The sequence below is a fragment of the Emys orbicularis genome, chromosome 4, assembly GCF_028017835.1.
Source record: "Emys orbicularis isolate rEmyOrb1 chromosome 4, rEmyOrb1.hap1, whole genome shotgun sequence".
Taxonomy (NCBI): Eukaryota; Metazoa; Chordata; order Testudines; family Emydidae; genus Emys; species Emys orbicularis.
This window is the reverse complement of record NC_088686.1, coordinates 18,215,044-18,227,753: the sequence shown is the minus strand read 5'-3', so window position 1 is coordinate 18,227,753 and position 12,710 is coordinate 18,215,044. Positions and strand designations below refer to the sequence as shown.

General features: G+C 38.0%; 1 protein-coding gene across 1 annotated transcript in view; it reads right to left on the bottom strand.

The window, feature by feature from the left end:
- The window catches only part of JAG2 (jagged canonical Notch ligand 2), a 107,735-nt gene that overhangs the window by 61,107 nt on the left and 33,918 nt on the right, over positions 1-12,710 (bottom strand). The window contains exon 3 of the mRNA XM_065402579.1: positions 5,359-5,413. Within this exon, the coding sequence (XP_065258651.1) occupies positions 5,359-5,413 (55 nt within the window). The remainder of the gene's footprint in view (positions 1-5,358; positions 5,414-12,710) is intronic.

Here is a 12,710-nt window from a genome sequence, read left to right as displayed (position 1 = left end):
ATAGATTGCTAATGAACTTCCATCTTTGGGTTTCTGGAAAACAACTCACTCTAATACTTGGAAGATGCAGGGACCTTTGGTCTTAAAAAATGAAACATCAGACTCATTAATTTGGGGGAAGTGCAGTGGTCCATTTATGAAGTTTCTTAAAAACATGATTCAAAAAATCCTTCTGAGACTGTATTTTAATGCTGAGATCCCAATAGCCTTACTATAGAAATAGAAAGTAAAACAAAGACATTCTTGATCCAGGTCAATTAGAGCAGTGGTTGTCAATGTTTCCAGACTACTGTACCTCCTTCAGGAGGCTGATTTGTCTTGAGTACCCCTCACTTAAACTACTTGCTTACAAAATCAGACATAAAAATACAAGTATCACAGCACAGTATTACTGAAAAATTGCTTATTTTCTCATTTTTACCATATAAATTATCAAATAAATCACGACTCCCAGATTGAGAAACACTGGTATAGTATATAGAGCAGCATAAACAAGTCACTGTCTACAATGATGGTTGCATATGCTTCGATAATTAGTTTGGCAAGGCCTTCTATATCAAAGTTACACACATTTTTACACAATATCAGGCAAACCAGGTTGGATCTCTCACTATTCATGTCTCTGTACTAATTGTGCTCTGCATCATTTCACAAAAAATGTTATTTAACTGAGCTTGAAATTTGTCATTATACTGAGATTTCTAAAAATACCCTTCTAGAAAAACTTCCATTTGGTTTCCCAGTAAAGAAAATGACTTTATATAGCTTGTTTGTTTGAACTTCGAGGCCCATACAGTCCCTGAAATGACACTGCCTTGGTTAGTGTTGTGCCCCATTTCTCACAGTACTCATGATGGGTTGGATTGTCACAGCCCAGCTCAGCCACACAAGGGAGTAAATATCTTTTCCAAGTAGACCCCGCTGATATGTGGATGCCCCTTTAAAGGAAGGCCCCGGGACAGGTATGGACAGGGGAGTCCCTCCAGTGGAGGGAGAGGTGAGCGTCAGAGGTAGGGTTACCATACGTCCGGATTTTCCCAGACATGTCCGGCTTTTTGGTCCTCAAATCCCCGTCCGGGAGGAATTTCCAAAAAGCCGAACATGTCCGGGAAAATAGGGAGGCATGGTAAGGGGACCGCCTCCTCCCCGGGCTCCAACTTTCCCAGCTCCCGCCACTCTCCACCGCGGCAGGGGCCGAAGCAACTTCCCCAGCGCAGCAGCAGCTGGGGGGCGGGAGGGAGGAGGGGGAATGTGGGGTGCTCAGGGGAGGGGGTGGAGTTGGGGTGGGGAAGGGGCGGAGTTGGGGCAGGGCCGGGGAAGGGGCGGGGTCCCGTGGAGTGTCCTCTTTTTGCACTATTGAAATATGGTAACCCTATAGTTACTGGCTGGTGCATAGACACCACCTACCAGTCATCTGCAAGGAAATAGATACCCAGAAACCTGCTGTTAATTTCAATACTGTTCTGCCATATCAGAAAGTAGGTTCTGGAGAAATTAGTCTCTTCTGAACCACTCACTTCCACAGGCTCTGGCTGAGACCTTGCAGCCCTTCAAGGGAAGATCTGGAAGACAACAGCCAGTGTTTTGCCTCTGTGGTCTTCTTATATTTTATGATTGATCTTATTCTAAGTGGGATAAGGCACATAAGAGAGGAAAGTGAATGTGAGTCTATCCCCTCTTCAGAGACTTGCAGTAAAGAAGGAAATATGCCAGGACCCACAAGTTGGAGGGTGGCAGGTAGTTAAACTGCAAGCTACTTTACCAAGCAGACACTAGCCTGCTTTCCTAAGGGTCTACGCTGGGTTATGCTGGGCCAAAGACAACCTTCCTTCCCACTCCTAGTAGAAAAGAAAATGATTCTATCTAAAGGCTTGTCTACTTGAGGCCACTCATGAAATTTAATCCAAATTAACTAATGGTGTGAATTAGAAGTAGATTAGTTAAACTGCATTAAATCCCCATGTGGGACTTGCATGATAACTGGTTTACTGAATTAAGGCCACTTTAATTCTGAATGAGCGTGTGCACACAATTAATGCAGTTTAATCCCTTTGTAGACAAGACTAAATCAAATGACAGCTGGAAAGTGGACAAGAGGGCCTGTTATGTCTGAGGAGAGAAGCTAGACCTATACATCAGTTTTACATCCATGCAATTTGTCCGTTCCTTCCACCCCAAAAACAAACCAAACAAAAAACCCAAGAACCTCAGCACATCCACTTTCTTCCAATCACAAGTAAAGTAATGCTGCTTACAGCAGCTCTTTGAAGCATCAATTTTTTAACAAGATACTGGGCTAGGAAAATTTGAGAGGAAGCAGAAGAAGAGAAACAAAGCACAAAAAGGGAAGGGGATGGAAGAGAAAAAGACAGGAAGTACAAGTAGAAGATCTGGTAGTTTTGGCCTGCTTATAAAATAGGGTCTCTAAGCCTCATCAGATAAAGAACGTTCTTTAAAACCTCCAATGTTAAAGAGTCTTTCCTAGAACCCTAAAATAGCAAGCTTAAATTGCAAAGTTACAACATTAAGGGGATGATAAATAGCTTCACTTAACAAATCAGGTATTTTGTTTAATTGGTGCCTTGTCAGGTTATGGGATTGATAAAGACTTCACAAATTCAGATTTAAGGTTTTGTTTTGGGGTTTCAGATGTCAGTCCAACTAACTAGATTAGCATGCACCCAAGAATGAAGGAAACTTACTCCACTCAACTGCACATGTATGCCTACACATTAGCACTTTCTTTAGCACTGCAAACTGTATTCTGACAATTCTGTGGTCTTCTACAGGTTATGCAAATCCATCACTGACAGATACCAAAAAATGCTTATGGACTATCGCTCAGTCCACAAGTGTTTTTCTAGACTCAATCACGTTTATTATAATAAAGTCTTCCTGTATATGCGTTTTACAAGATTGTAAAACATTAGCCATTCCCTCAGGCCCCAAAACCACCGATTACCTTTCCACTAAGCTTCCTTTAAAATTCAAAGTCATTTTAAATTCTGAATGTACAAGACATTGTAAGAAGTTACAAAAGTGTCACAAGCACTGAGGTTTCATCAGCTCATGTTTATAAATGTCTAAGACATGTCAAATGTATACTAGATGTGACACCACATCTCCCCCTCTGAAAGCAGAGGGCTCCATGCATGCTCAATGGATAGTTCTTTCCTTCTCCACCTCTGAGGGGATTTGCCAGATAGCACTATGTAATTTGAGTATGCTAGTGTGAAGCTTTACTTCATGGCTGCTACTTCAGTTCCTTCTAGAGATTTAAATGTATCTTTTGAAGTTTTCAGGAGTAGAGGCTGGATTTATACCGCACTTGAATTCCCCCATTTTGCACAGAGCTATGGTCCAGAGATAGAGGCGAGCTGAACCCATTCAGGCTGCACCCCCTACTCCAGTTGTCATCCCTGGAACATGGAGGGGACAGGGAGCTTTGACAGACCGTAGTGTTAGCACAGACTAGTAGCAGAACCTGGCTTAGTTAGTGCTAGTAGCACAAAATATAACGTTTTAAAATCAGCTTGATTTTATTTTTCAATTCTATAAGCAACATAGTTCTGCCAGAATTTAACAAAGATATTTCGTATAGATGTGTTCTCAAAGCACCTTACAAATATGAACTTATTACAGATGCTAAGGAAGTTAAAAAAAATGAACATCTAATTATGCTCCTAAATGCATTGGTATGGACTGCTATTAGTGCCACTACCAGCTGGATTCTTAGTGGTTTCAAGTTCACAAGAGCCAATCCAAGAGAACAGAGTAGATTACTTCAGTTTAGCACAAAACAATTTAGCATCCGATCACTCAAAATATATCCAATTTTGAGGACATTCTGGAATGATACCAGTGCAAGACAAAATTCAATGTTTAATATCTGAAACAGACAATTGTTTCTCTTTGGTCAGGTTCACGTTGGCAAGCCAGCTACCCTATTATAGGTCTCCCAGATATAAAGCTATCAAACCACTGTTTTGATTTGTAACTACATTCTTCCGTGCAGCTGAAGTGCTTTTTGTTTTGTTATACAATATAGCAGAGTGTTTTAAATATCTGTTACTAGAGCAAAAAGGTTTGTATCAAGCCTTAGAGCATTTACTCTAAAATCTTAACTTCATCATATTACCCAAGCTAGAACCTATGCTTTAGGTCTCATTTAGGAAGGCATCCATCTACTACTTGAATAATCATGGTTGTCCTCTTAAATAGGCTGATAAAAAAGTGGGGAGGAGGGAGCCCTGAGCTAGTCTGAGAAGTGAAATATTTTGCCAAAGTTTTTGAGATTTCCAACCTCTCTTTTACCTTCCTCTAAATTTAAATCAGCTTTAACAGTAGCCATCATAGAAGTCATGAAGCTTTAACTACTCTTAACATTCAAAACCCAGCACCACTAATCAAGACAAAAAGTTATGGGGTATCATATTTATATGTTCTCCTAAGCAGGGTGTTCAAATTAGATTCTTTTATGCTATTGGGAGAAGAAATGGTGACCAGTTTACTCAGTCCATTTTAAATATTATAGTACTCTCTATTTTTCAAGAAACAGCAAGGGGACATCCCTGTCCATGTTGTCTGCACCAGCCAGTTAGTAAATACTTTTTTTTTTTTTTTTTTTAATAAACCAAAAAAAAGTGACAAAGTACTAATGAAATTATAGGGCAAAAACAACGTAGAAAAGGAATTGCATTATATCTATCTAACCACAAAAGTATGGTGAACATTAGCTAGAGAGGTCAATCATATTTAAGTATGCTTTCTTTTGATGGATGAGGATGAGAGAAATAGAGTTAGTTAAGTAGGAGTTGCAGAGACCAAAGAAGAGAGAGTGTGTGTGTGGGGGGGGGGGGGTGTCAATTGTGTGGGCACAATTCCCCTAGTAACAAGAGGATTCAAAGACAAGCAAGTCTTGAAACAACTGAAACCTACAGGGCATCAGGAACCAATGGCTAGAATATATTCACTTGCCATCATCCAGTCCCTGAAATAGCTTGACAAAAATATGAGTCACATTTTCCTTCCATCGGGCTTCTAACAAGTTTTCCACTTATCACAGAGAACTGCTATTCATTGTGTGTGTGTGCTTATGGATGTCTGCCCCTGATTATTATGCTTTCAGAGGTTTCATTTACCTCTAACAATGAGCCACATTAGAAGTTTTAGTGACTATTAACCTACATTTTTCCCTGTTAAACTTCCAGTTTTCAAATGCAATATCCCAGGACACATGCATTCAGAAAATGCATCCCAAATCCAAGATTCCAGTTTCAAACATACACAATTTTGCTGTACACTGTGTAAATACACTTTTGGATGAGCGAAATATGGAAGTTCTTCATAAATACTCACCATTTTTTGTTTCGTTATCCCAGTCCCAAGCTTCTATTATTAACGTGAATGATCTCTGAAAAGAAACAAAACACTAGTTAGATACCGGTTAAACAAAACCGACCAACCCACCCACCCACCCATATTTACAAAGCCAGCCAGAACAGTGATTTGGCAACAGCATGTGTTACTGCCAAGGAAGATCCAAGGTTCAAAGCAAAGCAATCTCAAAAACTTCACTTTTTTTGGAATAATGTGAAATTCTTCAAAGGTACTACTTAAAATATTGCATTAGTAGCATTAGTTTGTGAAGCAGAGCTGGTTTAAGCAATATAAAACAGCACTAAGAAACAGAACACATATGAAGACCCTCTATAGTCAACGTAAGTTTTAGTTCCAATTAGGCAGAACACCACAACTGTATAAATTAATCCTATTTTAAATAAATAAATAAAACAAAACAACACACAAAAACAAAAAAACACTTCACTTCAGATGTATGGAACTACTAGCTACAAGAAATAGCTAATAAGTGTTTAGGCTAAAAAAATAAATTAAGAAGAGGAAAACCACCATGAAGATGTCCAAAAATCCAATAATCTAAACTGATCCCTGATTTAGATTTAGAGTGTTTCATTATTAAGACCTACAGAAAATTTTGACTGATCTTTTCATCAAAGGGGAAATGTGAAGAATGCACCTAGCAAAGGCTGGGCTCGTCAGCAAAATTAAACAGAGCATATATGGGGGGGGGAGGGAGAAAGAGGGGGAAAAACGTTCTTTGGTGAACATGTTCCCTTTCTAGGGAGAAAAAAAAAAAAAAAGAGAGAGAGTGAAAGCAACACTTCCCAGGTTTTGTGATCTAGAATGAAGTAGCTATAGTTTGGAGGCAGCAGTGGGGAAGAAGAAAGCTTTAAAGTTAAAAGCTTTCAACAGTCTTGAATATTGTTTACACCAAAGTATCTAATTAGTCGGATCATAACTGTCTAGCACATTTAAGTGCTGTACTTACTCAGCGGGGAAACTAGAGTCCTATTTGTAGGTCTAAATATTTACTAGATCTTAGTTTCAACTGAGAATAGCTGTTTATCTACTATATTATCTTACAGTCTTGTTTACATCAAACTGAAGTGCTCATATAAATTTAACTAAAACAAAACCAGCTGTGCAACAGCACCCCAGAACTCTTATGGGAAACATACAATATTCATACAACTTTATGCTTAAATTAGAGGCATAAAAAAAAAAGTCTCAAGTTCTCATATACCACACTTCGTTGTACAAAATTTAGTATGTGGAACATTCCTTAAGTACAGCAAGTTACAGAGTTGAAGTGACCGGGACAAGTTCAGTTTTCAAATAGAAGGCCCCTTGTTAGGAAAAGGGATCTGGGTCAATTTACATGGTTATTTTTGGAAGGAGGCAGCAAGGAAGGCTATCTAGGGCTACCCTACCTTTACATTAGCAGATGTATACCAGTGTTTGACCATAGTTCTTTAGCACTTAGCCCCTCTCAAAAGAGCTTGTTAAGACTCCAAAGTTTACATGCTTTAAAAGCATAACTTGTGCAGCACCCCTAGAAGATAAAAATAGAGTATTTTTAAAAATGCCAATTGTTTTGGTTTCTGTAGGTATACTACAAGAAGTCAGCAGAGCCTATTTAGACATGCATCTTCTAGACCTCAATTTTTAGATACAAAAATGCTGAGAGTTATGTGAATATTGGGGACATTGGTTACAATCTCTGAATAAATGCGCCTCATGCACTTTCAGCTAAAAATGCAGTTTGTTATGGTTTGAGGGGTCTCTCTAGAATTCTGCAGACTCCTGCACTTTGCAGCTTGTCAACTGATAATTTTAGTATCAATAACTTTTCATTTACCAAAGTACCAGGAAAGAGTTAGCCCAATTTCTGACTGGAGGAGGTAACAAGGGGACAGCAACAGTGTGGGGGCAGGGAAGTGGATCTTTTTAGTGAGAGATTGTTTTGGAAAAGGACAGCTGGTAAGAGCATAGCTAGGAAAAAGACAATTCATTACTTGTTCAAAGTGTAATAGCAGCCTTTACATTTCCAAAAGACCTTCCCCCACCCCTTTTTATTAATTATTAAAGTGGAGGTAAGAGGGATCCTGTGAGGAACAGTTGAAATGATATGTAGCTGTGCTACTCAAAGTTTTAAGACCTATCTAAATGCACATTTCTTACACGGCTACTATTCATTTAGAGTATAAATGTAAAATCTCAGAAACTACATACAACAGGGACAAATACTCCATGAAAGTTGTATTCTAGTGGTTAAGAGATTCTCAGCATATATTCTGGCAGCCCTCCGACTGAACATTATTCTAGTAAGGATATTGTAATCTTTGATGTATTACATAGTTTCTCTATTGCTCTCTTGCTTTTGAATGTGAGCTCAAATACTGGTCCTAGACCAAATGGCGCCACAGGCGAGGAGCATCTTCAGAGTCCCCGTCCCCCCCCTTTGTTAAACTTTTGAATACCTTATTTTTTATTACATTTGTGGCCCATTTCACAACTTTGATGCACAATTTGCATGCATAACTTATCCCTGTCATCTAAGATGATAAATTTGCACACTAGGATCTGTAACTCTGTATTATTCATGCCATATATAAGCAAGTAAAAATGTTTTCCTCTAAGATTATAGAAACATTTTAATTTTAAGAATAACTGAAGTGTACTAACATCAAGAAATTTAACTGGGCACCAAGATCGGGTGGACCAGTATTAAATAGTGTTACAGTAGGTGACAGCCTTAGAACATTAACTCTAGTTCAAAAAGGTCGCTTTTCTCGCCTTTACCCTTGTGAACTGAAGCACAGAATCAGAGAGATCCAAAGACTGGCCAACTGCATTTTCAAGGAATAAAATAGCAGGCTGTCAATCTCTCAGCCATCATCCATCAAAGATATGTTTTAATGAGCCTGAGCTTTGAAAAGTTGCATTCACCACTCGCGACTGTCAAACATTACTTCTTTTGCCATGCTTAACATATAACAGTATTTCTTTTATACTGTTGCATAGATAGGAGTTTGATAGATATCTCTGGTGTCATTAAATATGTCCTTTATTAGTTGCTACTTAAACTCTTCGAGTTTTAAAACAAGTGTACACTTTCACAATTACACAATAAAACAAGGTTCACAATATTGCAGCTGGGCTCTCACTTTGTTTTTATACCTCATTGACTAATTGGCAACACCCCACCCCCGTATGCCCACATGGGTATGGCTGACAACATTCTAGGAGGTTCAAGGAAGGCGTAATTCTCAGAAAGTCTGGAAGGTTCCATGAGATTCTACAAAGGTCCAGAACATTCGGAGGTTAGTGAAAAATGAATCCACATACAGAATACCTGAAACAAACATTCTATTTTCCCTTTTGTCACTAACAAAAAACACACCCCAAGCCCAGCACCCTCAGTGGTCACCTGGGTTGCCTGCCCCTAAATCCGGCCCTGCTTGGTAACATCTATTCCTTCCCCCAAACCCCAACTCAGAATTTTGCTTAGGTTCCTGCTTTTATTAATTTATATTACATAAAAATGTAAGGGATCAGAGTTTTCTAGTCTGTAGTTTTACCTCTTAAAGGTCTTCCTACCATTAGTGTGCCATTACATCCAGTTTTAATTGCATTAAAACAACGGGCTACATGCTTTAGGGCCTGATTTTTAGGCCGCCAAGACTAAAGGTTTCAGGTTGTCTCACTTTTTCCACATGCAGTAACCCAGAGGTGCCTTCTGCATATACAATGTTCGCTGTTTACACCAATCCGAAAAGGATTCTGCAAAGTCCCCACCCATCTTGAATGTTACTCAAAAATAGTCTCTGCTATCCACAAAAGTTCTTTAAATTGCAATCTACTCGGATGGCTATAGTTTAGTCTAGTCTAGATTCTAGGAAAGTTTGAGGTAAAGTCCAGTTTAGTTATTCTACAGCTTCTCTGAATCTTTATTTCAAACATGTGTTCAGCATGACCCATTCCAGGAATCACTGTCCTTACATTAAGTGCACTAATTATTAACCTGCATACACTAACATCCCCAATTCCAGACCTCAAACTAGCAATATGCGATTCTTCCATATTTCTTAAAATGAGAGTATGCAATAGCTTTGTCAAGTCCATTGGAACCCAAAGGTCTCATGATTATTAAGAGTCCAACTCATGCAAGGTAGATACTTAGTGGTAGCGATTCTGCCACAAATTAGGTTTGTATTTCAGATGCAATATAGTATCTATTAGCTGTTTAAAATTGCGTGTAATAGGGAATCCCACAGCTGAAGGTGCAGTGCCTCCAGTCTATACTTACACAGTAGTATACTATTTCTAAAGTAATGAAAAAAATCCATAAGTTTTGTAACAACCTTATATCAACTTGCAGCTTCTTGTACTGTACACACACACACACACACACACACACACACACACACACACGACACTGTATGTACAATATTTGGAGCAACAGAAATTTCTTGGCATACACAGGTCACCAAAGTCAGCTTAGGCAAACTGCCTCATTCCCTGAATTGCACCAAGGCAAGGCTGCATGTTGGCTAAAGAGAAAATTTACAACACAGAGGTGCCCAAAATGCTAAAATAAGATATGCCACACCAATATGACAAGGAAATTAGAAGTATACAAGAATGAAATTGCACGATGCTACACATGTAAGGTTCAGAAAAATTGTATGATTTTATTTGACAGTCACAAATTGCATGATCCTACATGTGCAACTTAAGTTTTGGACTCAAATTTAACATTCTTATATATTTGTATTAATTAATAATTTAGACTATTGAAAGGTGCAAGACAGTCTTGTAAAACTGAGGAACTACATTAAAAGAACTTTCTCCCTGCCCCACCGCCCCAAAATGATGTTTAAAAGTGACATCTCAAAACGTAAGACATAAATAGGGCCAGAAAAGTGATGAAGAAAGGACCCATACTATTAAATTTGGAGACTTGCTGGTATCCCACACTCTCAACTGGTCTTTCATATCTGCCTCATACAAAATAGCTGCCTCATACAAAATAGCTGGATTATGAATGTCTTTTTTTTTTTAAACTACCACTGTATCTATGTAAGTATATGAAATATTAAAGGCATTGCCAAGAAGTTTCATATTAAAAATGCTATTAAGTACTACATTTGTTCATCTGTAGTTTTCTTTCAATAGTTCTTTCATTATACTAAAATGACGTTCTCAGTTAGGGCAGTTCTCAGTTATGAAATTTCCTGATTTCTACTTGGCTGTGGAAGAGAGCATGAGTGCTTCTGCATAATCATTATTTTATTCAGCTGTTCGGTTATGAGTGTGGTATCAGAGCCTCTACCAAATCAAACTATGCTCCAATTCGGTGTTTGCTCTTCTACCTCTCTAGAAAAAAATATACCAATACACGTGGCCATCTCAGCTTCTAACCCCATCCTCAACTCCAAATATTCAATATGTTTAAACAAAAGGAATTAATTTTTGTGGTGGGAAGAGGTCTCATCTAGGATACAGTTAACACTAAAACAAGAGACAACTCCATAACTTAGTCCTCAATTTAGTGCACGTACAACTATTACAGTTTCAACATCTGCAAAACAAAAACAAAACCCCCCACACTTTTTTCAAGCTAATGGGTCTGTTCTATGAAATAAACTTTGTATTAGCCTTTTTGCATCCCCAGTTAAGAGAACAGAAGATATCTATCTGACATACATAGAGCTACTAGACCCTCCAATTACCTCTGAAGGATATATGCTGCATCTTCAGGCACCCAAGATTATAGCCCAACTATCAAAAGTTATTCAGTAGCCACGTGACTGCATTAATGACATTATATATAAATATGGTATATACTGCCACATGCAAGACAAAACTCCTTCTCCAATACAAGGTGTTTTATAGCAAACAATGTTCTGTATTCCTAAAGGCAGCAATTTGGGGGAGATTTATGGAAGTCAGTAGTAGCACTGCTCTCTCCCACAGGCCAAGCCTTATTTACATTTGATCTCTTTTTAAAGGGGATTTTAATATAACACTATTAAAGCACCAGCCAGAAGCGTAGCTCCAAAAAGTCAGAACTAGATCAAGCGATTTAGGATTACTTTTAAATTAGAATGTAAGCTAGTAGTCTAGACAAGATTTCCCTATTAATGCAACCTGTCAGTTCTTGCATAAAGACTTAGGTTTTCTAAAATATTTTACTAAATAAGCAATTATAAAAACCTCTCAGAAGCAATATGTCCAGTGAAACTACTTGGAAAAGTCAAAACTACTGCACATTTTCTAACCAGTATGAAGTTAAAAAACTGATACAAGTTAATATTTTATGTTATGTGAAGCAATTAATGGAAGCTGTTTGATATCAGATAGCATTTACTGTTCATCATTGTGGTAGCAAATGCTACACTAGAAGACAATTCCCCCTCCCCCCCAAATCAACACCTAATGTGAGTTACTGACATATGAAGATGGTATGAACAGCTGATAGCACTAGAAGTCTCATTTTTATTGACTTTGATGTGCAAGTTTCTCTTTCAAGAAGAAAGTGGTTAAACCCAATCAAGTGTTCACGTGAATGAAGCAACTGAGAATGTGTCAAAGGCTACCAGTTATGCAAACGTCCAGTTTCTATTTTCCTCCAAGAAATACTACCATCTGTGAACTAGAGAACTATCTGACGAAGTTTCATTAGACTACTTGTTCAGCTTTCTGAAGAGATGCATTAAATAAAACTGAATCAATGTCTTCAGGATGATTTTAAGGCTTCATGTTGACCAAATCCACTTGTTGAATGATTTTCATTAAACAGACCCAAAAATAAAATTAGTTTTGTTTGGCAATGTCTTTTCATGGGTTAAACCTTTAACACTTATGATATATTCTCAAAAAGCAAACACCACACAATGGATCAAATCCTAATTTCAAGGACATTAACATACCAAGAAAGATTCATTTCAATCATACTTAACCTGCTGATGTACACACCACAGATTAGACTGTAACCTCAAGTTGTTAGCTAATTTGTACCCCTCCCCTCACGTTCAAAAGATTTTTTTTTTTTTTTTTTTGGTACAACTGCAAATTTTAAGTCTGTTAGCTGGAAGTGACACTAGATGCATTGTTTCCCGTTTCAGATTCCGTAACAAGCCACTGTATATTAAAAAAGGGACTTACCCTTAATTAACGGTATTTTAACTGCATTTGGGATTCTGTCACTAAAATAGTTTAATCAATATTTTAATAGGATCAGAAGGTTGGAGGAAACAATGAATGCATTATAAAATGGAAAAGATTGGCCAGTGAACCTCTCTACATCCAAATGTTACAACCTGTATATTTTCTGTTCCATGGTT